Source organism: Alexandromys fortis, unplaced genomic scaffold, assembly GCF_014885135.2.
Source record: "Alexandromys fortis isolate MF-2015 unplaced genomic scaffold, M_Fortis_MF-2015_v1.1 scaffold_207, whole genome shotgun sequence".
NCBI lineage: Eukaryota > Metazoa > Chordata > Mammalia > Rodentia > Cricetidae > Alexandromys > Alexandromys fortis.
This window is the reverse complement of record NW_026068106.1, coordinates 2,047,371-2,072,313: the sequence shown is the minus strand read 5'-3', so window position 1 is coordinate 2,072,313 and position 24,943 is coordinate 2,047,371. Positions and strand designations below refer to the sequence as shown.

The window sequence follows — 24,943 nt, the reverse complement described above, 5'->3', positions numbered from 1 at the left end:
TTATGATTGCAGATATACATACTGGATTCAGCTTATTGTAATATAGATGAAAGATCTTTTATAAATAAAAAATCTTTTATAAATAAAAAATCAGGTTACCTGTCAAAAATTAATCTTATATCTGATTTCTTCTCTGTAGAAATGGGACTATTTTCTTATAAAAATGATGTGAATGTTATATTAGTATTCAATAAATATTTATTGAGCAGCTAATTTGTACTAACATTATAATTACCATCAATTAGACAGTAAATCTTAGAAAGAAATCATCTTCATAATAATCCTCAGGTAACAATCCCCAGTAGAATGGGATGTTTCCATGAGATAGACGAATATACAGGCAGTGGGATCTCCTCACACCCATTCACACCATACCAGATACCAGAGAAAGATGGCAGAAGCAAACGTGTGAAGGCCCAGCAGAAGCAAAAGACATCCTGGAGTCTGTGGTCTTGGGGCCTTGTCTATCCAAGTTTCATCCATCAGGGATTCACCTCCTGGTAGGCTGACACCCTGAAGTCAACTGCGATCTGCTGCTCCTCTGACATGGCTCCTGGCAAGGCTTTTTCATACATGCTTTGATTTGGTTGTTCTTTTATCCTGAGGAACTTGCCATCACACTAGCCAAATAAGCCTGTTTTGGGCTAGTGTTACACCGCTGTCTTTTTTCTTGGCCCCCTTTGAAATCTGTTAAACTCACTGGATTTCAAGGTATAGATTGGGAACACAGGAAGAAGTAAGGAGGATGGAGAAGTGAGGAAGAATGTGAAGGTAAGATGTGTGTGTGTGTGTGTGTGTGTGTGTGTGAGAGAGAGAGAGAGAGAGAGAGAGAGAGCCTGATTCTACATATACCTAAGTTATTTTTTAGAATTTCTAAGTTAATTTTTCCAAAAACTGTATGGGAAAAAATTTGGCATCATTTTATTAATGAAAATGTCAAGGCTTAAGTCCCAAATGAGGCAGTAACATTCAAGAACTTGAATAAAGCATCACCATGTCCACTTTTCTCTTTTTAGTAGTGTGCTGGTTGGTTTTTGTAAACTTGACAGAAATGTAGACACATCTAAGAAGAAGGAATCTGTGGTGTTATTGTGATTTTGTTTGTAATCTAACAAATAAAGCTTGCCTGAATATCAGAATGCAGAGCTAAATTACTAGTTAGCCACTGAGGCCAAGCAATGGTGGCACACACCTTTAATCCTAGCACTTGGGAGACAGAGGCGGGCAGATCTCTGAGTTCAAGGCTGCTCTGTACAACAGGACTGAGTCTGTCTTAAAGAGAAACAAAATTCACACAGAGGAGATCCCACCACTTGGGATTATATGCCTTTAATCCCAGCATTATGGAAGTAGACACTGGAATGATATGGCTGGACAGAGAAAAGAATTTAAGGGGGGAGACACAGGAGCTTAGATGCAGTCTGAAGATTCATATAGACAGGATCACCCCTTTGGCCTGTGCATTGGGAGAGGTAAGAACTCTTTATGGCTTAGTTCTGCACTCTGATCTTCAGGCAAGTTTTATTTGTTAGCTCACAAGCAAAATATCACTATAGGAATCTTAATTGAGAAAATGCCTTCATAAGACTGTTCTATAGGCTACTCAGTGGAGTATTGTCTGATTAATGATGGATGGGGACAACCCAGTTTACCTTGGGAAGTGCCATTTCTGGGCAGGTGGTCCTTGAATGTATAAGAAAGCAGGCTGAGCAAGTAATGAGGAGTCGGTCAGCAAGCAGGAACTGTCCTTAGTCTGTTGATTGAGGTTTTCTGTCCTGCCCAGTTCCCGCAATTGTTAAGTCCCAAAGAAATCACACAGAGGTCTACATTAGTTATAAACTGATTGTCCCATTATCTCAGGCTTCTTATTAACTCTTATAACTTATATAGCCCATTATTAGCCCATTATTCTTGTCTATATTAACCATGTGGCTCACATCTTGCTTCTTCTGTGGTCTGGTCAAGACTGCAGAGAAATGGGCTTCCTTCTTTTCAGAATTCTCCTGTTCTCATTGACCCACCTGTACTTCCTGTCTGGTTGTCCTGCTCATACTTCCTGCCTAGCTACTGGCCAATCAGTGTTTATTTAAAATATAATTTCAGAATACAGGCCATTCTCCCACACCAATAGTCCCTGCTTCAGTTCCTGTTTCCAGGTTCCTGCTTGAGTTCCCTGATTGGTAGAGTATGACCTGGGAGTTGTAAGAAGAAAGAAACCCTTTCCTTTGCAAGCTGCTTTTGCTCATGGTGTTTCGGTCGCAGCAGTAGAAACCCTGGCTGAGACAGGCAATCTCTTCCAGTCTCATCTAATTAGCTGTGGTGTCCTCTACTTGGGATCACTGCATTGACTCTGAGGTGCTTGTGGTTAATGGACCTTTATGGTGCTCTGTTTCAAACTGGGGGTGCACTGGGGAGTGTGAGGCAGAGGCATGCATTTCTGTTTCTGCTACTGGGTACATAACTGGCTTTCATTAAGGCTCTGGTTGTCTGCAGACTGAGTTTGTCCTTCTTGCATGTTTGTTTATTCTCTAAGTATGAACAATAGCCCCTGTTGAAATAAGAAGTGACGGGGCTGTGTCCCCGGCACCCTGCCGCCTGCATGGCTAGCTTATGCCCAGAAATAATTACACGGAAACTGTATTCTTTCAAACACTGCCTGGCCCAGCTAGGTCCAGCTTCTTATTGGCTAGCTCTTACATATTTTTTTAACCCATTTTTAATATTCTGTGTAGCCCATGAGCTTGCTTACCAGTGAGGATCTTAACCTGCTTCTGTCTGGAGTGGGAGTATCATGGCTACTCACTGACTCAGCTTCTTTTTCCCAGCATTCTCTTCTGTCTACTCCGCCTACCTAATTTTCTGTCCTATGAGGGCCGAGGCAGTTTCTTTATTAGTAAGAAATCACTCCCAAATCATTTCCCCTTTTTCTGTTTAACCCAGTCCTATCCTTCCATTTCTTGCACACCTATGGATGTTTCCAAGGAATGTAGATTCCCTGATGATTAGCTTTTCTGATGATCAGGCAGACAGACATCACCATCTCGGTTTCTTTTCCAGACATGTACCTGTGTCTGCACATACCTTTCTTCCTAAAAACCAGCTAGCTGCTGCCATTTCCTGCAAGCCACTGAATGATTAAAAGATAATGTGGTACACAAGACTTGAGACCAAGGTGTAAAATTTTAAGAATTAAATATTAAGTCCCCACTTCACTCACTCTCTTTGAGATTGTATCTACCAATTGAATCGGAAGTACCATATTGCTCAATAACTCAGCCTCTCCTTATGTTCTTATTTGAATAATTAGGGTGATTCTTTGAAGAAGAACATTCTAGTTTGAATAGTACTGCCTGTTAATTGACTCTTATAGTGTGTCTTCTACTTAAAATTACAAAATCCCCATGGTTTTAAATAAACTTGTGTGTGTGTGCGCACACATGTGTGTTAGTGTGTAGTTCAGAGAACAACCTATGGAATTGGTTCTCTCCTTTTACCATTTGGATCCTAGGGAACACACTCAGGCCATCTGGTTTGGTGGCAATGACTTTCCCTCTGAGCCACCTCGCCTACCTCATACCGACACAATTTTGTCAGTTTATTTACAAGTTTTGACAGTTATTTGACAGTGAAGTCTATACAAGCCTTTTTGTGTCCCATAGCACCTTTGTCATGGACTTAATACACATCTCAATTAGAAAGAGTTGAGGTAAGTGTTTATGATATACACTTTTCTTTAAAATAAAAAAAAAGCAGAGTTGCTGATAGTAGCAGAAGACCATTGCACTACAGAGCAGAGATAGGAGTGCAGGGTTTTGCCTTTTTCACTACTTAGCTATGACACTTTGATGACTAAGGTTTCCTCAACTTTAAAATGCTAGCTGTATTTCACTGGCACAATGGATCATAATTAAATTCAGCTGCAAATTGATGCAAACCTAAAATCACCTGGAATATGGAGCTTCAGATGAAGAGTTGCCAGATCAGTTTGCCCTGTGAGCGTGTGTGAGACACATTTTCTTTAAAATTCCTATTTAGATTTATTTATTTTATTTTATGCATGTGAGTATTTTGTCTGCATATATGTATGGGTACCACATGTGTCCCTGGCACCCATGGAGGTCAGATTTCCTGGAACTGGAGTGATGGATAGTTGTAAATCACCATATATATGCTAAGAACCAAACCCAGGTCCTCTGTAAGAGCAGCAAGTTCTCTTAGCCACCAAGTCTTCTCTTTAATCTTCTGTGAGGCATTGCATTAATAGACAACTGATATAGGAGGGCTCAGGCAGTTGTGGGTGGTGGCATCCCTAGGATGGACCGAGGGCATATAGGAAAGGAATAAGCCAGGGACAGCAAATAAAGCAGCAATGTTCCATGGCCTCTGCTTCAGTTCCTGTATTGAGATCTCTTAGCTTCTCTTGATGGTTCACTGTGACCTATGAGGCCAAGAAACCCTTTTCTCCCCACATTGGCTTTGGCCAGTGTTTTATCTTAGGGTCATAAAGCAAGCTAGGACTCAGGGGGAGGATCACATGGGGTAATGCCCATCACACGTAAGTAGATGACCTGTTGGAATCGTGCAGTACATCTCGGAGATGTAAATTTTTTACTTTTCTTAGCACAAAAGTAGTAGCTAAAGGAGGGAACACAGGGCATTGTTTTGTAGGTAATGAAGGCAATTGACCCTCCAAATTACTTAATTTGTTTTTCCAGGGATCAAAGTCAGCATAAGTGTCTCAATTTTGCAACATTGATGCCCTTGAGGTCTTAGACTGTTGCTCTGTTTAAGGATTTGTTAGAAATTTCATGAGAAAAAGGGGAGCTGTTAAAATTCTTAGAGACTTACGTATAGCGCTGACTTTATTTAATCATAAAAGACAAAGTGGTTGAGGTCCCAGGTCCAGAAGTAAATATAGTCTTCTTGATACAGGTGGCGAGATCCTGTTCCTTGGGATGGCAAGGCTGATGAGCTTCACTGATCTGGATGTACAAATCCGTGTGCAGAACACCTCTGCTCAGGTCCTCACACAGACAGCTTGGGGACTGGAGGTGCTGCTGCCCCCACTGCCGACTGGCATTCACACGATTTCAGTCTTTATCAATGGAGTCAGCATTCATGCCCAGGGGTAAGGTTGACTGGGGGTCTGTTTGGTGATCAGCAATTCACTTGGCATCGTCCATCTTGAGTTGGGTGTCTTCTTTGTTCCCTGTAAAGTGAAGTGATGAGGGTCTGAGAATTATAAACATATGAATGACTCTCGAAGCCTTGTGGGCGGTTCACTCCTTAGACCAACAGATGAGAAATGTTGTCTTCCTTGTGTGGGGAAAGGGGAACTGGGATTTAGTGGAGGTGGGGATGGGTGGGCCTCTGCCTAAAGAAGGCAAGCCTGTGGTGGAGCACTTTAATAAGACTGTGTCTGGTGCTTTGGACAAATAATTTGTGATAACTGAATTCACTATGCCTCCTGCCTCACCTTCATCTCCCCTGTACCCCTGAATCACTCTAGATTTTCTCTAGAAGTTCTCTCTCCTTCATCTAGAATGTATCTAACCTGTGTGTGACTGATGTCGCCCCTGAGACTTTCCCAGGACAGCGCCCCACCCGTCCCTCCACTGTCTTTTCTCTTTGATCAGAATCACTGTCACTTGCTCCCCCCTTTACAAGCGTGTCTCCATTCTGTTCTGCTCATCTCCAGGGTATTTTCTAATGGACTGTTTTCTCTAGGGTTGATCTCCACATCCAATACCTCACTGAAGTTTTCAGCGTGGAGCCTTGCTCTGGGTCTCTTCTGGGTGAGTGGTTCCTACGTCACACGTTGTATGTCCAGCAAGTTGGTTTACTGAATATTCAGATTTTGTCCCTGAACTAATGGGCTGGTGAGGGCAGGGCTGCAGGTATTAGGGAGAGATATTTCCCATCGTTCTCAGACGATCACTGCTCTTTCATGAGGTGGGAAGAGTTGTGGGACTTCAGCTCTGTGAGTTCCAGAAATAAGAGAATGAAAAGGAGAGAGGGCTGGCTGGCTTTTATTTCTACAGGAAATGTTGAAGCATCCAGTGGATACTACACTCAAGCAGGTGTTAGGAAGGGACAGGCCAGCCTTCTGCAGTAGTGTTTTAGATACTGTATGTGCGAGGAGAGGAGGGGGAGCCTCAGTCTCTTCGCTGTCCTCTAAGGATGCAAGACAAAGGAGAAAGACAGAAACACAGCGTAGTGAAGAGTAATAGCAATGTAGAGTGTTCTGCCAGATAGTGTAACAGATGAAAAGAAAATGAAAGAATTGGATTTTTCATTCGCATATTAGTAGAGAGTAGAATAGCCTTCTGAGACATCCAAAGGTATTCTAAAATTTTGCCTTAAACACTAGAAAGTATCCCTCTTGGGGTTTGATGGTTGTGATTAAGATCACCTGTTGCTCCTGCAGAGAGGCCTTGGCTCAGTTCCCAGCTCACATGGGTCGGTAACTCCAGTTTCGGAGCATCTGTCAGGTCCTCTCTGGCCTCCACGGGCACAGGATACAGTGGTACACAGACATACATGCAGGCAACATGCCCGTACATGTAACATAAAAATAAATAAAGTTTTAAAACTATTCTTACAAAACAATTTGAACTGCTTTGCTGCTATGTGAATTTTGTCCTGTCTGAGCACTGACCAAAAGGATCGCAAATTTAGCCAGGAGGAGGATGAAATTTACACATACCGCTTTCCACTTCATTGCATCAGATCTGTACAGGGGGTGCGGTTCCTAATTGGAATATTAGCTTTTATGTGTGTGTCTATGTGTATGTGTTTTTATGTGTATTTATGTGTATTTTTTTTTATTTTTTTTTTTTTTTTTGTGTTTTTGTGTGTGTGTGTGTGTGTGTGTCTGTTTCTCTGAGCACATTCCAGCAGGCATGAAGAGGTCAGAGTTCAGTTCTCTCCTTTCACCATATGGGTCCTCTTCAGGAACTGACCTCTGGTTATCAGACTTGGCTGCAGAGGCATTTAGCTGCTGAGCCTTTCTGCTGGCCAGAATACTGCTTTTAATTTTGTATCATCCTTGTTTAAACTTTAGGTGGAACCATCCTCAGCATTGCAGGAATAGGACTCGGCAGAGACCCAGCTCTGATTTGGATACTTGTGGACAACCAGACTTGCGATATCGTGACCTTAACTGACATGAATATCTGGTGTGAGACTCCTCCAGCTGCACTGTCACCTGTGGCAGATGTTCTCAGTGTCTCTGCTTCCGTGGAGATCTGGGTCGGCAACACTTCTTTCGTCCATGGTCCAGCCTTGGTGGGGAAGGGCTTTACCTTCATGTATGAAGCCGCAACAACACCAGTGGTCACTGCTCTGTGGGAAGAACTCACGAACGACAGCCTGCGGTTCTATGTGGAAGGAAACAACCTTTCTGACTCAGCCATTCTTTTTGGAACCTTGAAATGTGACCTTGAAGTGCAATCTTTTGTCGAGAACATGAGCTTGTCTGGGTGCTCCTTTCCTCTCTACAGTTTGGAAGCAGGAGTCTATCCTCTCCGAGTTCGTCACAAGTGGATGGGGTTTGCCAATATGTCTGCAGTGCCCCAGAAATTTGAGTTGTCACCGCGGATAACGGCCATCTTCCCAACACGTGGTTCTGTGTGTGGTGGGACTGTACTCACTGTGAAGGGCATGGCCTTCAATTCAAGAAGGAAGTCAGTTCATGTTGACCTTTCAGGCCCTTTTGCTTGTGTGATTTTGAGTTTGAGAGGCCACACAGTCCTATGCCAGACCAAATTGGTGGGCGACCACTTTTCTGCAGTGTCGTTTGCTCTAAATGTCACAGTTGTGGTCAATGGGCTGGCCAGCAAGTGTGCAGGGAACTGTACACTCTTCCTGCAGGAAGAAGCGACGCCTACTGTGGATGTCTTGACTGCAAGGCTCAATGGTTCTGTAACCACGGTGCTGATGAGATGCCAATGGTTAGGCACCACTGATGCTGCACCAACAGTGTTTGTGGATGATCAGCTTCCTTGCCACACAACTTTCTTCAATACCAGCCACGTGGCTTGCCAGATGAGTGACTTGACCCCAGGGCTCCATTACCTGTCAGCTGTTCATACACACACTGGTTATGCTTGCCTGGATAGTGTTTCTAGAAACTTCTTCATTCCGCCTCAGGTGTTTGACTATTTTCCTAAGAATTACAGCACCCACGGTGGAAATCTCTTGACCATAAAAGGCACAGCTCTTAGGGGACGGAATGCTACATTTGTCTATGTTGGCCAGAGGGCTTGTCTCACAGTCATCATCAGTTATGAGCTCATCCAGTGCATCATTCCTGCAGGAAGTGGCTCTGTGGCCCTGGAAGTAGAGGTGGATGGAGTTTTGTGCCACGCGGGACTCATTGGTTACAGCAGTGTCTTTACTCCGGAACTGCTCTCTGTTTCACGGAGTCATGACATCTTAACCTTTGCAGTCGCCCAGATCTCAGGGGCTGCAAATGTTGTCATTTTCATCGGGAAGTCACCATGCATGGATGTCTCTGGGAACCGTACAGTTCTCCGGTGCATGGTTCCTTTACTTCCTGCTGGGGAGTATCCTGTCACGGGCTATGATCACTGCAGAGGCTGGGCCTCTTCGGCTCTCATTCTGGAGCAGAGAGTGACTGTGACCTCAGTGACTAAGAACTTTGGTAAGTAGAGAAGACAAGATAGAATACACTCTATATAAAGCGAATTAACTGTTCCTGTCAGTTTTAGAAAGGAGAGTACCAACGCCACTATAGGGTAGCAGGAACAAAAAGCTGGGAGACTTCTTGTAGCTACAGCTTCTTCTTCAAGCCAGTTTTTGTGACATTTTGTTGATCTATCTTCATTTTCCATCAGGGAAATTTCACATATTCCCTAAGTATTTGATTGTATTTTTCTTTAATGCATCAACTTCACTGGACATGTGTTTTAAATTTAATAGTATAATTTGCTAAAGCTCTTTATTTTATTATATAAATATATTCACCTATTTTAGACATATGCTGATTTGTATTATATTTTTATTTTTTAAAATTGTTTTTATTGAGCTATACATTTTTTCTTCACTGCCCTCCCTACTTCTCCCCTCCCTTACTACCCTCTCCCATGATCCCCGTGTTTCCAATTTACTTAGGAGATCTTGTCTTTTTCTACTTCCCCTATAGATTAGATCCTTGTATGTCTCTCTTAGGGTCCTCATTGTTGTCTAGGTTCTCTGGGATTGAGATTTGTGGGCTGCTTTTCTTTGCTTTATGTCTACAAGCCACTTATGAGTAAGTACTTATTATATTTGCCTTTCTGGGTCTGGCTTACCTCACTCAATATGTTGTTTTCTAGATCCATCCATTTACCTGCAAATTTCAAGACATCACATTTTTTGCTGCTGATTTGTATTATTTAAAACATATTTAACAGGATTAATTTTTGCCACTTTGTAACAGTTTACAGATGAATTTCTACTCCACTAATAATGTGCCAGTGGCATAGTACAAGTGTGCTGGTTACAGTTAAAAGATATTTTTTTTCTATTCCATGCGCATGCATGTATGCCTGAGTGCATATATGTACATCACATGTACTCAAGGTACCCATGGAGGCCAGAACAGGGCACCAGATCTCTAGGAACTGGTGTTATAGGCATCTGTGAGCCGCTCATTGTGAGCGCTGCAACCAAATTCAGGTCCTCTTGAAGAGGACCGAGTGCTCTGAACCACTGAAGCATCTCTGTGGCCCCCAGTTTTATATTTCCTTTCAGGGACACTGACATTTGTCTAGTTAATTTTTTTTCCCCTGTAAGGTCTCTATTCACTTACTCTGCTGAGATAGCTTAAGTCTGTTTGTAAGTAAAAAAAAAAAAGAACATAAAGGAAATCATTCAACCCAAATTGGAGGGGTGACACCCATAAGACACTTCAGTTGAGTGGGGTGCTGATGGGGTCAGGGTCTGTGTTTGAGGCAGTGGTTAGTGGAGCTAGCATAGCTCTGTTTCTTCTAAGATTTGGCTTCCTTGCTTATAAAGGGTTTGGGCTGGATAGATCATTAGCTCCTCTCCCTACTCCCCGAGACATCATGATTTTTAGGGTGAATGAGCACTGTTAAAAGCACCTACAGCAGGAGACAGCAGGTGCTTCTAGAAGGACCTCCATCCCTCCAGTGGGATGAGGGCAGGGGAGACTGAAGCTCCTCCTCTCTAAGTGTCCCAGCTATCTGGACTGTTTTTTCCAACCCCAAAACCTTAAAATATGTTTTTACTGTAATACCCATCAATAGTGATGAAAACAGAGAATTCTTTGGTGGTTTTAGATATTAATTTTTCACACTGAGAAAAATTGTATAATGAGATTCAGTTATCTATCAAAATGTTACAGGATCTATGGTTTAGAAAGATACCTGTGCTGTAATTTTAAGTAAATAACAGAGTTTCAAGATAATATGTACATAATGACCCCTTTTAATATACTGTATCTATGCAGGCATTAATATACTGTATACATGCATTACACACTCACACATACACACAGGGACAGACACAGAAGGCGTGTTTGGTAATGAGTCACAGAAACTTTATGATACATGGATTTCTCTGGAGATTCTCTTAGGTGGTTGTGGGAACTTAAACTTTTGTTTCCATTTTATGTTCTTTTTGTATAGAAATAAATTTTTGTATAGAAAATTAGTTGTTTAAACAAAGTGACTAAAATTTTTTAAAAGCTCTCAATAGAACAGCAAGCTGCAGATGAGAGCCAAGCAGAGAACCTGGAGATGCTGGGATCAGTTATACACCTTCTGTAGGGGTTGAGAAAATTGCACAGTGAGAAAGTGAAGGTTACGCTTTGTGTGCAAGATTTGCCTCCTAAATAACGAGCTTGGGATTTTGTCTCTGAAGGCTGCCTGGGTGGAAGTCTTTTGCATGTGTTCGGAGCAGGATTTTCTCCAGGGAAGATCTCAGCTGCTGTGTGTGGTGCTCCGTGCCAAGTCTTGGGTAATGCAACAGTGTCTGCCTTCAGCTGCCTGGTTCTGCCCCTGGATGGTGAGCAAAAGACCACACATTTATGTGAAGATCATAGTCTTTGGATTTTTCTGTTTCTGTTTTAGTATTGTATTGACGACAGCTGGAAATAGAATTTTCTTTTTTCTACCAAAAATTGTAGATGCCAGGGCCCAAGGAGATAGCGTAGTGGGTAAATTGCTGGCCGTGTAAGAAGAGGGCTCGTGTTCAGAACTTCTGCCCCCCATGATGAAGCTGGCCATAGCGGTTTGTGACTATGACTCCACAGTGGGCAGAGGTGCAGAGACAGGTGGATCCCCAGAACTTGCTGGGTAGGCACTCTGACTGAGAGGTGAGCCCTAGCTTCAATTAACCTGCCCCCCAAAATAAAGTAGAGAGAGAAGAAGACACCTGTAGCCCACTGCTGGCCTCCACACGTATTTGCGTGCATACAGCTAGAAGAGTATACCATCCTATACACATGTACACACATTGACACACACACATATACCACGTACATGCATAGAACACACATGCATAGACAAAAGACTGCTAACAGCCTTCTCATTGGGCAGCTCTTGAATACTGGTTTTGTACTCAGCTCCTTGATTCTTTTAGGCAAGACTTGCTAGTCACATTGTTCTCTTTTCCCTCAATGCTGAGTTAAAGCCATGATAGCACAATGCTTTAAGAGATGGCCATCATGTAAATTGCATAACCCTGTCTTTATGGAGGGAGGGAGGAGTGTGCAAAGATTGAGGCTTCATAACTTGTGGTCACTGGCTGTTGAGCTTCAAGGGGAAACTCCCCACAGGATGAAATGACTTTATTATCACAGGGCCATGCTGCTTTTGAGAGAGCCTCAGTTAAGTCTGATGAGTGTTCTGTTTGTGTATTCCCGTGTGCTAAGCCTTTGCACTTTGGCAATCACACTGTGTCCTTCAGCATGGACAGATACGCTATGCTCTCTCTGTGTTGGTTTAGTTCATGTCTCCCTTCCTACATCTTTCCCCCTGAAATTTGAATATGGTCTTAGATCTATAAAGTGGTGGATGTGGAATTCCACCTGAATTTGGGCAATAATTCTACGGGATGTGATTCTATTATGATGGTGAATTATACTGCATCTTAGGCAGGAAGAAAGGGGGAGGAGGAAGGGGAGAGGGAGGGAGAGAAGAGTAAAGAAGGGAATACGAAGAAAATCCTAGTTTACCACTGCAGGGGCAGTTTTCTGTTACCATCAGGTATATAAGCTGAGCGCGAGGAAGGGGAGACCAACTCCACAGTAAGAAACCTAAGGTGCAAAAGCTGTTTTATCACTATCTGATCTGTGGCTACTCCTCCGATGCACCAAACAATGTCCACCCAGAGTGCGTGCAAAATTTCTCTATTGTAAAATTAAACAAAAGAGTTAGGTAACAGTGGGAATGAAGCAATGATTACTTTGTAGGCTTTAATTTTGGTGTAGAGTTTCATTTATTTTTATTTTCTGGCAGTGAGTGTTTTGCCTGTATGCATATATACATGCATGCATGTATGTATGTGTGCATGTATGTCCCATGCATGTTTGGTGATCGTGGAGGTTAGAAGATGGCATCAGAGATCCCCAAACTGGAGTTACAGGCACTTGTGAGCCATTATATTGATACAGGAAATCAAACCCAGGTCCTTTGCATGAGCAGCAAATATTCTTAACAATTGAGCTCTCCAGCTACTATGGTCTAACATTCAATTAACCTCTCATCAGGGATTTTTCCCCCCAATTGAAACTAGATTCTCTCATATAATACATCCCTACCACAGTTTACCCTCTACTTCTCTCCCATCTCCCTCACTCACCTTCTCCTCCAAATCCACTCTCCTCTGTTTTCCTTCAGAAAAAAAGCAAGCCTCCAAGAGACAACAACCAAACATGACAAAACAAGATAAAAAAGAAAACAAAAGCCCTCGTATCTAGGCTGGACAAGGCAATCCAACAGAAGGAAGAGCTCCCTAAAGCAGGCCTCAGAGTCGGAGATGCACCTACTCACATTGTTAGGCGTCTCACAAAACACCAAGCTACACAATCAATTGTTGCATAGGTACAGAGAACCCCTAGTGCGGACCCATGTAGGTTCCATGTCTGCTGTTTTAGTCTGTGAGACTACTTGAGCCCTGCTTAGTTGATTCGGTGTCCTTGACCTCTCTGACTCCTACAATCTTTCTTCCCTCTCTTCCACGGTGTTCCCCGTGCTCTGGCTGTGGGTCTCTGTTTCTGTTCTGTTGGATGAAGTCTCTCTGTATCTGTTGAGACTTGCTTTGTGTTCAAGTACGTGGTCAATTTTGAAGAAAGTTCTTTGTGGTGCTGAAAAGAAGGTATATTCTTTTGTGCTTGGGTAAAATGCTCTGTGAGGCCATTTGGCTTATACCATCTGTTAGTTCTGGTATTTCTCTGTTTAGAATTGTCCAGATGACTTGTCCACTGGTGAGAGCGGTATATTGAAGTCTCCCACTATCACTGTGTGCGGGCCAATATGTAATTCAAGCTGTAGTAGTGTTTCTTTCAGAAGTGTGGGCGCCCTCATGTTTGGGCCACAGATGCTAAGAACTGAAATGTCATTTTTGTGGATTTTTACCTGTGATGAGTATGTAGGCTCCTCCATCTCTTTTGTTAGACATTAAAATGACTACTCCAACTTGTTTCTTAAGGTCATTTGCATAGAATATTATCTCTTTTGAAAACCTTACGCTGAGGTAATAATATCTATCCTTGATGTTGAGGTATATTTCTTGTAGCAGCAGAAGGATGAATCCTGCTTTTATATATATTCTGTTAGTCTCTGTCTTTTTATTGAGAAATTGAGTCCATTGATATTAAGACTCAATGACCAATGATTGTTTATCCCTGGTATTTCGTTGCTGTTGGTGGTGCTAGTGTATCTCTGTGTGTTTCCCTTCTTTTGGTTTTGCTGATGGAGATTTTATTTTGTGTGTGTTTTATGGGTGTATCTAACCTCCTTGGGTTGGGTAGCATGTTCTGTAGGGCTGGTTTTGTAGACAGATATTGTTTAAATTTGACTTTATTATGGAATATCTTATTTTATCCATCTATGGTGATTTAAAAAAATTGCTGGGTATAATGATCTGGGCTGGCGTCTGTGATCTCTTAGATCTTCAGAACATCTGTCCAGGTCCTTCTGACTTTTAGAGGGTTTTAGAGTATCCATTAAGAAGTCTGGTGAATGCTGATAGGGCTGCCTTTATAGGTCTTTTTCCCTTGCAGCTTTTTTTTTTTAACATTCTTTCTTTGTTCTGTATGTTTAGTGTTTTGATTATTATATGGTGAGGGGGCTTTCTTTTCTGATCCAACCTCTTTGGTGTTCTGTATGCTTCATATACATTTATAGGCAAATAGTTCTTTAGGTTAGGAAATTTTCTTCTATGATTTTGTTGAAAAAAATTTGGGGGCCTTTGAGCTAGGATTCTACTCCATTAACTATTCCTATTATTCTTTGGTTTGGCCTTTTTTTAGTGTGCCAGATATCCTGGATGTGTTGAGTCATGAATTTTTAAATTTAACATTTTCTTTGTATCCATTTCTTCTATCGTATCTCCAATGGCTGATACTCTTTCTTCCATCTCTTATATTAGTGAAGCTGGTCTCTGGAGTTCCCGTTCATGTTCTTAAATTTTTCATTTCCAGAATTCCCTCAGTCTGTGTTTTCTCTTCTTTTATATTTCCTTTTTTAGGTCTTGCACAATTTTATTCATTCTTTTCAACTGTTTGTTTTTTCTTGCCTTTCTTTAAGGGATTTATTCACTTCCTCTTATTGTTTGCTTATGTTTGCCTAGATTTCTTCGAAGGATTTATTCATTTTCTCCAATTGTTTGTGCTTTCCTGGTTTCTTCAAGGCATTTATTCCTTTCCTCTTTAAGAACCTCTGTCATCTACTTATAGTTGCTTTTAATGTCTTTTTCTTGTGCTTCGGCTATGTTGGAATCCTCAGCGCCTCCTGTGGTGGGATAGTTGGTCTTCAGGCAGTTGTGGCCTGTAGTTGAGCAGGGGGTTTCTGCCTGAGATGCAGGCTGGTACACAGTGGCAGGGGTGGGAAGAGGTGGGGTATGATGATCTCTGGGATCCACAGCAGGTGTGGACGCTGGAGAAAGAGGCTGCAGCTGGTGTTGCAGCGCTAAGGAAGACCCTGAACATTTGGGTCTTGGGGGGGGCAGAGAGAGCCTCTTCAGGTTTTTTATTTTTAAAACTTTCTCATATAGTTATCATGAGTTAGTAAACTTTGGAATTCCTTGGTTATCTTAAAACATTGAACCTTCACCAGAAGTACTGAGGAAAAAAAATCAATGAAGTGATCAGGGTCAGGTAAATCTTGATATTATAAGTTGGAAAATGCACATTGGAAATATTAAGTTGCTATATCATAAAGTATTTTATTAAGTTTTAGAAATTGAGAATCAATTATTTGTATTTTGAAAGGAGCAATATGGTAATTAAAGGCTGTAAGTCTTATCATGGCCACTAGGTGTCACCAAACACTCATCAATTGCACAAACACAAATTGCTTTTTAGTTTTAAAAAATATAACAACTTAAAAAAAAACCTTATTCTTATGGTCTGTGAACACCTACTCCAGAGTTCCTTACATTCAGGTGGAGGTGTGGGGAGTCTGGAACCTTCTGAAGCTGGCTAAAGCAAATGCTGTTTGTATAATTGCATTTTCATTTCTTCCTGTGAAGGTGTGCCCGGAATAGACATAAAATGGCTAAGGGGCCGGTGCTTGTGAAACTGTTGTGGTTCACCTGGATTCTCTTGCTTTAAAGGATTGCATAGAATCAGCATCTTTAGAAATCTCTTTCTTTCAGAGATGTCAGAGGAGCAGTCCTCACGCCTGTATCCAGGCTGCAATTCTCAGAGAACCCATCTTTCTACATTGCTAGCACCTGAACCGTTCCAATGTTAACCAGCCAATGGCCTTCGGAAAGCTACCCCATGCGTGTGTGCTAAGACAGCTGAGTGTACCTGTGCCCCAGAGCGACTTTTGCAGCATAGCCTACGAATTTGTTAGACATGTAGATTCTCAGGATTCATGTTGTCTGAAACTTTATACAGAAACATTTTGACGTTCCTTCTTTGGTTTCCTACACTGTTGCCTATTGAAGTTTCCAAAACCAGGTAGCTTGTGGTATTAAGCAAGGTTTAGACACACTGGGGACCATCACTGACGTCTGCCTATTATTAACATCATAGTGCTTTCTGTTAAACACTGCTCCCTCCCCCACCTCTCTCTCTCTCTCTGTGTATAGCATGGATGCCTATGGCATATGTGTCTGTTCTGTGTGACGCTATTTCTAAGGGAGTAGGAGAGAGAGGAACTAATGCCTCCTCACCCCAGATACAGAACCTCTAACAGTCCAGGTACACATACCATTCAAGTCTAGTTTGGTGAACCAAATAGTTTCACTGGGGTTATTCACAGTAGTATGGGTGAGGGCTTACTTGCAGAAACAGAGTCTTCAGGGAGCTCGGCTGGTCTCTGCCTCTTCCAGGAGGCCCACCTCGTCTGAAAGTGTCTCTCTGCAGTCCTACTATTAATGCATGCTCAGGGAAAAAGGAATCCAAAAAATCTTGTCAGTTTCAGGGACCTCCTAAATTTTTTTTTAGTAGTTTATTTCCTGAGTTAATGAGCTTGAAATATTTTATCACGGAGAAAATTTCTAGACAACATTCATGTTTGTGTTCATGTATACAAATCACGTGCCTGTGTGTGTGTGTGCATTGAGCATACATGCATAGTATGTATGCATGCATTAGCGTGTTTAGGTACATGCATATGGCAAGCATGCTTCTGTGTTTCTAAACAGACTGCACAGCTGTAGACTCTCTTCCTGCTTACACGGCTTCCTTCTCCTGCAGTTCACTGCCTCACGCTTTTCATTTGGTCTTCTGTTTGTTTTTGTTAACTTCTCAAATTTAGCAAGGTCACTTTGAGTTCTGTCCATCGGTTTGAAATAGTTTCAGTTTGATTTTGCGTGATAGATGGATGTTTCCGATCCCAGATTACAGATAAATGTCTTAGGAGGCAAACTTTCCTAATTACAGTTTGCTTGTTCCAGTGCCATGGTACGAATGTGTTTCCTTTTTAGAGAATGATGGGGAATGAAAGATAGAGATGAGAAAAGTTCCTTTGCTGCTTTCGGGGTCATCTATCTTGACTGTCCCAAATTACACTCCTAGCCAATGAATACTCTTCCATACGATGGGTGCTGAAACACCCAGTTAGGTGAATTTCATATTTCATTTTTTTGTTTAAAACCGCTCAAGATCTTTGATCTTCAGGTTTTTTACATTTACTTGGATTATACCAAATGACTTTTTCACGGAAACTTTAACTGTTCCATGAGGCATGAAGAGCTAAAGCGATTAAGGGCACAGAGCTATTTAGTGGCAGAACTCGGAATAAGACCCATGGATTTTGATCCCCAGCCTTGGGTGCTTTTCATAATCCACCTTGTCAATTTGCATCCACTTAATCACCTATAATGAATTCATTATTTTATAGGTGTTGAACCTGTTTTTATTTGCCTTGGGGCTTCTGAACTAGAAAGCTCTCATGTTTTGTCTCCCCACACGAGAATCCGGTTGTCAGTCACTTTGATTGCAATTATCTATTCCAAATGCACGCCCAGAGACTGTCCTAGGCGTCAGGTGCTTTGGAATGTAATGGCAACCAGAATAGCATTTGGTATGACGGCATAACTACAAATTCTGCTGTCTGTACCCACCTCATGTGGTCCTTGCTGTCAGCGCCGGGAGAGGCAGGCAATCTTAGCTTCAATCCTGAAGGTCTCGGTAATGTTGGCTGGGTACCTGTGAGGACAGGCTAGCTGCAGACATAGCAAGCCAGAGAGGGTTTTCAGACAGTTCCTATGGAAACACCTCACCAGAAGACATTTGTTCTTCCAATGAAAGGTTTTTGGTCACTTTATGTTCTTTTTGTTCTAGAACCAGAGTTCCATTCTCTGGTCGGCGAGCAGCTAGCCCACCGCATGGACCCGACTGGTCCCAGAGTCACTGATGGACTTGATGCCTTTCTTTGCTGAATGCTGGGATCATGCCTGCCTCTTTATTGCTTTTACATCTCTTCCTTGTACCAGAGAGAAAGGGGGCAAAGCGTTCACTTTTCTACCTTATGAAATATTACTGGTCATTATAATACAGAGAGAGTTCTGTTAAGCAAGGAGTTCCATAAAGAGAGAGAGAAGTCTAGCCACAAACTTGGAGGAGGTAATTATAACTTTTAGAGGACCCTAGAATTCCAGACCAACAGGAAAAAGATGAAGTTTCAAAGTTGAAAAATAGTCCCATGAAAAGAACAGGAACTTCACAGGAGAGACTTGAATTATAATTAGACGTAAACATTTCTCAACCTAAAGAGTAATGATATAAATGTGAATTAATGCTGCCATGTGGCACTGTGCTCCTCATCATAAGGAAAAGTTGGGGTCTGACAACCTCGAGTGCCACCAACCGTGTGCAATAGTGAGAACACAAATACAGACAGTAGGAAGACAGAAATTGCTTTGGAAGATAAGATGGTAGTTTCTTTTCAAGTTGACCTTGTACCCACAATCTTTTTTCTTTAGAGACACCTTAGAGAAAACTTTGTTCATATCTGCATTGATTGACCATGGATCTCTTTTTTGTTTTTTGAGAAATGAATAGATAATTTTATTTTCCTAGGTCAAAGAATGCATCATTCCAGAAATGACATGAGATTTTGAGTTCTTTCCACAGGTTGATCTAAACTCGTGCTGACTTTTTCCAGTGTCCTTGGCTTCCCTGTGTGACCTGAGGCCTGCAGAAGACAGCTGTGAAGTCAGCAGCCACACCTACATGCGCTGCGATTTGACCATCGCCATAGGGACAAAGAGACTGCCTGGCTCCTGGCCTTACCTCTACTGTTGTGAAGAGAGTCCCCAGTATCTCTTAGCACCAGAGCACTGGGCAGAGCCAGCCTCCCCACCCTTCTCAGGCCTCTTCATCAGGTAGCTCCATCTTTCACATCCTCTTTGACTTTCCCACTGCTTTTGGCCACTGGGATCCACAGAGCCGGCAGAAAGCACAGGCAGGGTGGATTTGGCCTACGGGCCTCCAACTCTTTCAGAGGGGCCATTCCATCATGGATTCCAGCCAACCTTCATATCAAAGCATCTCTGTCTTTTTCAAGTGCTCAGGAGAACATCTGAAAAATATACCCAGTAAACAGCTCACTTTGTTCTTGCTTAGATTTTAATATTTATCTTCCGATCCAGCGCGACATCTGGTGCATGCCAATGGGGAGAAAGATTAGACGTTATGAAAAACAGAAGGCTTCCTCCCTCTCCTTTTTTCTTTTCTTTCCAAACAGATTCACAAGTATGAAAAAAAATGTTAGAGAAATCTGGCAGATTGCACAATGTTTATTCAAAAGAAGAGGAGTTATGCCCCAGAATTACTCTAGATCTGGGGTTTAGAGGCCACAAACTCCTAAGGACTTGGAGATTTAAAAATATATATAAAAAGCAATAATATGACTTTCTAGATTTGACCACTTTCTAACCCAATTTTTAAAAATGTGAACATGCTGGTAAGTTTGCACAGCCTTAATTTCTGTCAGTAGTTCAGTTCCATCGCAGGCTGATATCTTATCACCAAATATTGCCTTGTGTCTTTATTGCTCATCTGGATAGAATCGTTAATGGAGAGCGATTTCCTCATTAAGATATAAAACCAAACACGACCAGTTGCCTTCAGTTGCAGAAATAACTAGTTCTTTCCATGGCTGTCTGACTTAGTGACATTCTGAGCAGTCTGTCTTGGTGGGAACTTTCCACCAGAGATTTGTGGTCAGTCAGAGGAAAAGAAGCTCTCCCTTGACTGCGGCCCCCTTGAAGGACATGATGTGCTTCCGAAAGGGATTATGGGAAGTGAGGGCGTGAAGTCTGTGGTCAGGTGAAGCAGGGTCTCAGAACCCACTACCATATCCACAGATTCTGTGCCTCTGATTCAGGGGACTTTGCTTGCTCTTGGATTCTTCCGTGGTCTCCTCTTTAATGTCAGAGGTGGCTGAAGAAACTGTGTCTCAGACCCCCATGACAACATGTACCGTTTACCTATAAGTATAGTTTCACTATACTGAATATCTTGCCCAGTACTCTGGCTATTGCAGCATTCCAAAGTGTATGTGATTTATTGAACTAGAATTCAGAGCTCTTTGACTTAAACACAATCTACACTTCATGCTGAAGAGGACAGGGGAAACACACATGACTCTTGGTGGCTAGTAGGAAAACAGCTTGGTATTGGCATAAAAACTTTGAGGTTTTTTTTTTAAGTAGAAATCTAGTTTTGTTTGTGTTTCTTTGATACAGGGGCTCACTTTATAACACTAAGTGACTGGTCTTATGATCTGCCTGCCTGGAAGGTCTATTTCAGACATAATGGCTTTGCTGCCACTTTTAGCAATGACTTTTAAATGACAAACATCTCTAGTGAAGTAATCAGAAACAAGTTATCAAAAAAACAAAACAAAACAAAGCAAAACAAAACACTAAGTTATCAGAAAGGGGGCTAACCCTCCAGAACAGATGAACCTAAAGAGAGAAGGTAGTAGGTTGGTAACAGGTGAGCTAAAGGAGGCCAGAGTGGTTTATATCACTTACTCAAAGTTTTGTCATAGAGCCCAATGAAGAGAGGGATGATGGGTAACCATTTTCCCAATTAACAATGGGAAATGGAGGATTATGGGAATTCAGACAACCCAGCTTGACATTATCCCTGACCCCACTGTAGGAGGGGTTATTAACTAGATGACTTATGAGCCCTCAGAAATAAAAGTAGCCGTCTGGGAGCCAGCTCACAACTTCATTTCCTTCAGACAGGGTTATAAGTGATTTATGATGTAAACATGGTGGAGGTCCTTCACAAAACAGTCTAAGAATCTCCTCCAACCCAATAGCAGAAAAATAAATAGAAGGAAAGAAGGCGAAAACAAGTTGTACTTGCTCAGCCTCATGGAGGCTTGATAAGCCTCACAGTGCTTTGAAGGCGGCTATTTCTAAAACCCATTTTGTTTTTCTATGTTTATTTTCCCCATTTTCAAATATTACATAACATTTTAGTTTTCTCTATTCTATTTTTTAATAATTTAAAATTTGTTCTTCAGAAATTTCATAAGCATATACAATATATTTCGGTCATATCCACCCCAAACTCTCTCCAGTTCCCCATGGGACTTTAACACGTGTCCATTCCAAGCTTTTTTTTTATATATGAGATGAAATGAAAGTTTATTCCAATAACAGTAATTGTTGAAGAAACAATCTTACCCACAGTCTGCCAAATATACTCCCTAAAGTGCCACACTCAATAGATAAAGGTAGCTGCAAGATAAAACCCCTCATAATTACAAGGGTCACCCTCCCAAAACGGAAAAGAATATATTTGTTCTTTATGTAAGTGGGCAAACCAGTGTGAATGTGCCATTAAACTTGATGGACTAAAAAGGAAATAAAATTTTCATCTCTGAAGAGCCAAACATTTCCCATGCAGAAGTCTTAGTTTATCCAGCCTGGAGTGGAGCCAAATTACATTCTTTTCCTTTTTAAAATAATTAAACCACTAAGCCCAGTTGGTGCTAACCATCCGTGTATAGGTGTGGGGTTGTTCATGGAAACACAGGCAACACTCCGGCAGCCACACTTTCCTCACTGAGTAACTTCCAATAGCTGATCAGCTAGGGGTGGGGCTCTAAGAGCCCCTCCCCTATCCTTGCTGGAATTTTGACGGGTTTTATCTTGTGCAGATGTCCGCATTTCCCATGAGTTCTTATGTGCCATCTCTGGTTCTTACTGTCTTTCTACCCTGCGTTTTGGGATGTTCCCTGGACTTTGAGTGGAGGGAGGTTGTTATAAAGGACTCACTTATAGCTAGACTCATTAATTCTCAGCACTTTTACTAGTTATGAATCTCTAAACTAACTACTCACTACCCTCTGTGACCAATGCCGAGAGCAAGACAAATCAGTGCAAAAATAAATGGGTAGAAGGCCATTTGACCACTTGACCATTTTTTTTTAAATAGCCCTGTGTTCCGCACTAAGACCCATGACCTCCCACTGTGGTCTTTTTACTAGGTCTATTTTTTTTTTTAGATCTGATACTAGATTTCAGGAACAAACGTGTTATATTTACCCATTGATTTATCTGCATTCTGGAGGGTGATTTTACTAGTTAGATGATGGCATAGGATTTACAATGTATTTGAAACATGGGCTCAAATAAATGAGTTGAATGTGGATTACAACATCTCAACCATAATATGCCTAACATCACTGCTACACAAACTAGAGCAAGCGTTACATTTATTCGGCACTTACTGTATATTGGGTTCTGTTCCAGTCATCCCATATGCTTCCTTGTACTCAATTCTCCACCACCTCTACAAAGATAGGTGCTAGATTCTTAGTATTTTATAAAAAGGAAAATAAAGTTTGGTGAGGTCTTTCCTCATTGTCATATGGAAGATAGGGATCCCCTCTGGCAATCTGTTATAATACACCTGCTTTCATACCTTTGTATGTGAAGGCTGCCCCAAGCCTCCACTGACTGTATATGGCACAGTGAAACTGCAAGTCATTGGAGTGCAGAGACCTGGAGATCCTTACACCTTCAAGTCAACATCAGGCATGCAAAAGAACAGAATTAGGTGCCATGGGTTGTGGGTTTCTGATTAAAGGAGAACAGAACCCCGGTGGTTAGCCTAAAGTCTATGTTAACTCTGGGTGGTGTGATGTGAAAATACCATTGCCACTCTGTAGGTCTAGGACACAGTCGTTAGGGAAGCTGTGTCTTTGCTAGATAAATACAGTCATCATTTCTAGCAAATTGTCTGAGAAACCATTTTGACGTTGATTTCAAGAAAGTAGCTAGGGTTTGACATGATTTATAGTCTCCCCGCCAGGGACCTTTGTCCTTCCTGCTGCTCCTTCTGATCCTCCTGTGGGATCTGCCATCTTCCTGGCTGATGTTCAGTCAGCGCCTGCAAACCTGAGGGCCCAGCATAGGAAGCATCACACCCCAGTTCTGATCTTGACACTGAATAAATTTGTGGTTTGGCTTTATGCAAATCCCTCCGATCTCTTTGGGTTACCTACTTCATACCTCTGCTTAATTTACAGACTGAAACCAGACCTTGCATATAAAATTGCAGGCAAGTATGAGACATCATGCATTATTATTACTAATAATCTTTGAGTTAGTTGCAACAATGCCTAAAGCCAGGATTATTCTTGAATAAATATCACACCTGTTGGGGATGCTGTTCTCTAATATCCACAGTTCCTCTAGACTGCATATTTTTAGACTCTCTCTAACTCTGTGCTGCGGATTTCCAATGGAAATCCAGTCTGCCTTCTCTTTTTAAAGCAAAAAGGACTGTGTAGAGTGAATGTCTGGGATATAACTGGTACATATATCGAATCTCCTTAGTCTGGGCTGTTAAGTAAGTTTAATTAATTTACTAAGTTAATGTTCGACTGCTAGCAACAGAGCCTCATTGCCATCAGCTGGGGAGAGGGAATTGAAAACCTAAATGAGCTCATTTTTTTCACAGTTTGGAATTAGGGACCAGTTAGCCAGTTGTGAGGGTTTTCCAATTTCTCCATCTGCCCTGGAGGGATTCAGGCAATTCTCTCCCCCAACACTAAGTGTGAGTAAGATCAGGAAGAGGTACAGGATAAGGAAAAAAAAAGCCCCAAACAAAATAAAGAAACTCAGCTCAGGTTTTGCTTCCATTTTTCGACCTCAAAGAGCTCTCTGGGAGCTGCTTGCTAGGTGGGGTCTGGGAAGCGGATGCTCATGCGCCTAATTTGGGAAGGAAGAAAGGCTTCAGCGAAGGATATTTAACTGTGTGCATTCTCTCTGCTGGGTGAGCAGATAAAGGAAAAACAAATAAACAATAAAAGAATGGAAACAAAATTACAGAAATTTGCAAAATTTGACAAATGGTGGCCTCTAGTTGCCACAAGCTAATGGCTTGCAATGATTAATAAGAGTAAAAATAATTGCATTTCATTAAGATTGATGACACCCCATTTAACCTCCCCTCTTGTTTCAGCCCTAAAGTGGAAAGAGATGAAGTTCTCATCTATAATAGCTCCTGTAACATTACCATGGAAACTGAGGCAGAGATGGAGTGCGAGATGCCTAATCAGCCAATTATCGCCAAGATTACTGAAATACAGAAAAGCCGGGGCCAGAACACTCAGGTATAATCAAATCTTTTTTACAGACTGATTCAAACAGCTCAAATTAAATTTGTAATATTGTGTACATTAAAAAAAACAATTTAGCCCAAATGGCAGCGATATATAATATTAAATGCTCTCAGACTTTGAGGGGCTGATCCAATGCTTACCATCTGAATTTATAGTTAACTATGGTTAATCATATATTTCCTCCAAAATCAATGAGCCCTGCCTGGCTTCTGTGAGGCAGAATTCTGAACAGATAACCTCTACAGCGTTTTGTCCTGATTTCTGCATGTATGTTAGAAAGGAGGTTCCTGTGCTTTATTTCGTGATAAAACAAACAGCCTACAATTTAACCAGGCCCTTCTGGGAGGCTTCCAAATCACTCAGCCATCTTCAGCTAGCAAGACAACAGTGTCGCCCTGTCTATCTGGTTCAGTTCTGTTCTGTGGGGAAGGCTGAGTGTGAACGTCAGCCTCAGAGGAGAGCCCTGGGAAGTCAGAAACAAGAAGGGCCAGTGGCCATTTGATCTGGCCTCTTAGTCTCAATGCATCCCCTTTAAACCACCCGAACCACTCTCTCCAAGTGGCTCTCCTGATTCTGTGCTCTGTAAGTCCCCAGTGAGAGATTCCACAGCCTCCCAAGGGAGTTTTTGAGAACTGAAATCAGAG

At 41.9% G+C, this 24,943-nt stretch overlaps 1 protein-coding gene across 5 annotated transcripts in view; it reads left to right on the top strand.

Annotated features, from left to right (window-relative positions):
• The window catches only part of Pkhd1 (PKHD1 ciliary IPT domain containing fibrocystin/polyductin), a 438,845-nt gene that overhangs the window by 68,273 nt on the left and 345,629 nt on the right, over window positions 1–24,943 (top strand). For all 5 annotated transcript variants that reach the window (XM_050124099.1, XM_050124100.1, XM_050124101.1 and 2 more), the window contains exons 30-35: window positions 4,933–5,128; window positions 5,728–5,795; window positions 7,064–8,665; window positions 10,888–11,031; window positions 18,810–19,029; window positions 24,140–24,290. In XM_050124099.1, coding sequence (XP_049980056.1) covers window positions 4,933–5,128; window positions 5,728–5,795; window positions 7,064–8,665; window positions 10,888–11,031; window positions 18,810–19,029; window positions 24,140–24,290 — 2,381 coding nt within the window. The remainder of the gene's footprint in view (window positions 1–4,932; window positions 5,129–5,727; window positions 5,796–7,063; window positions 8,666–10,887; window positions 11,032–18,809; window positions 19,030–24,139; window positions 24,291–24,943) is intronic.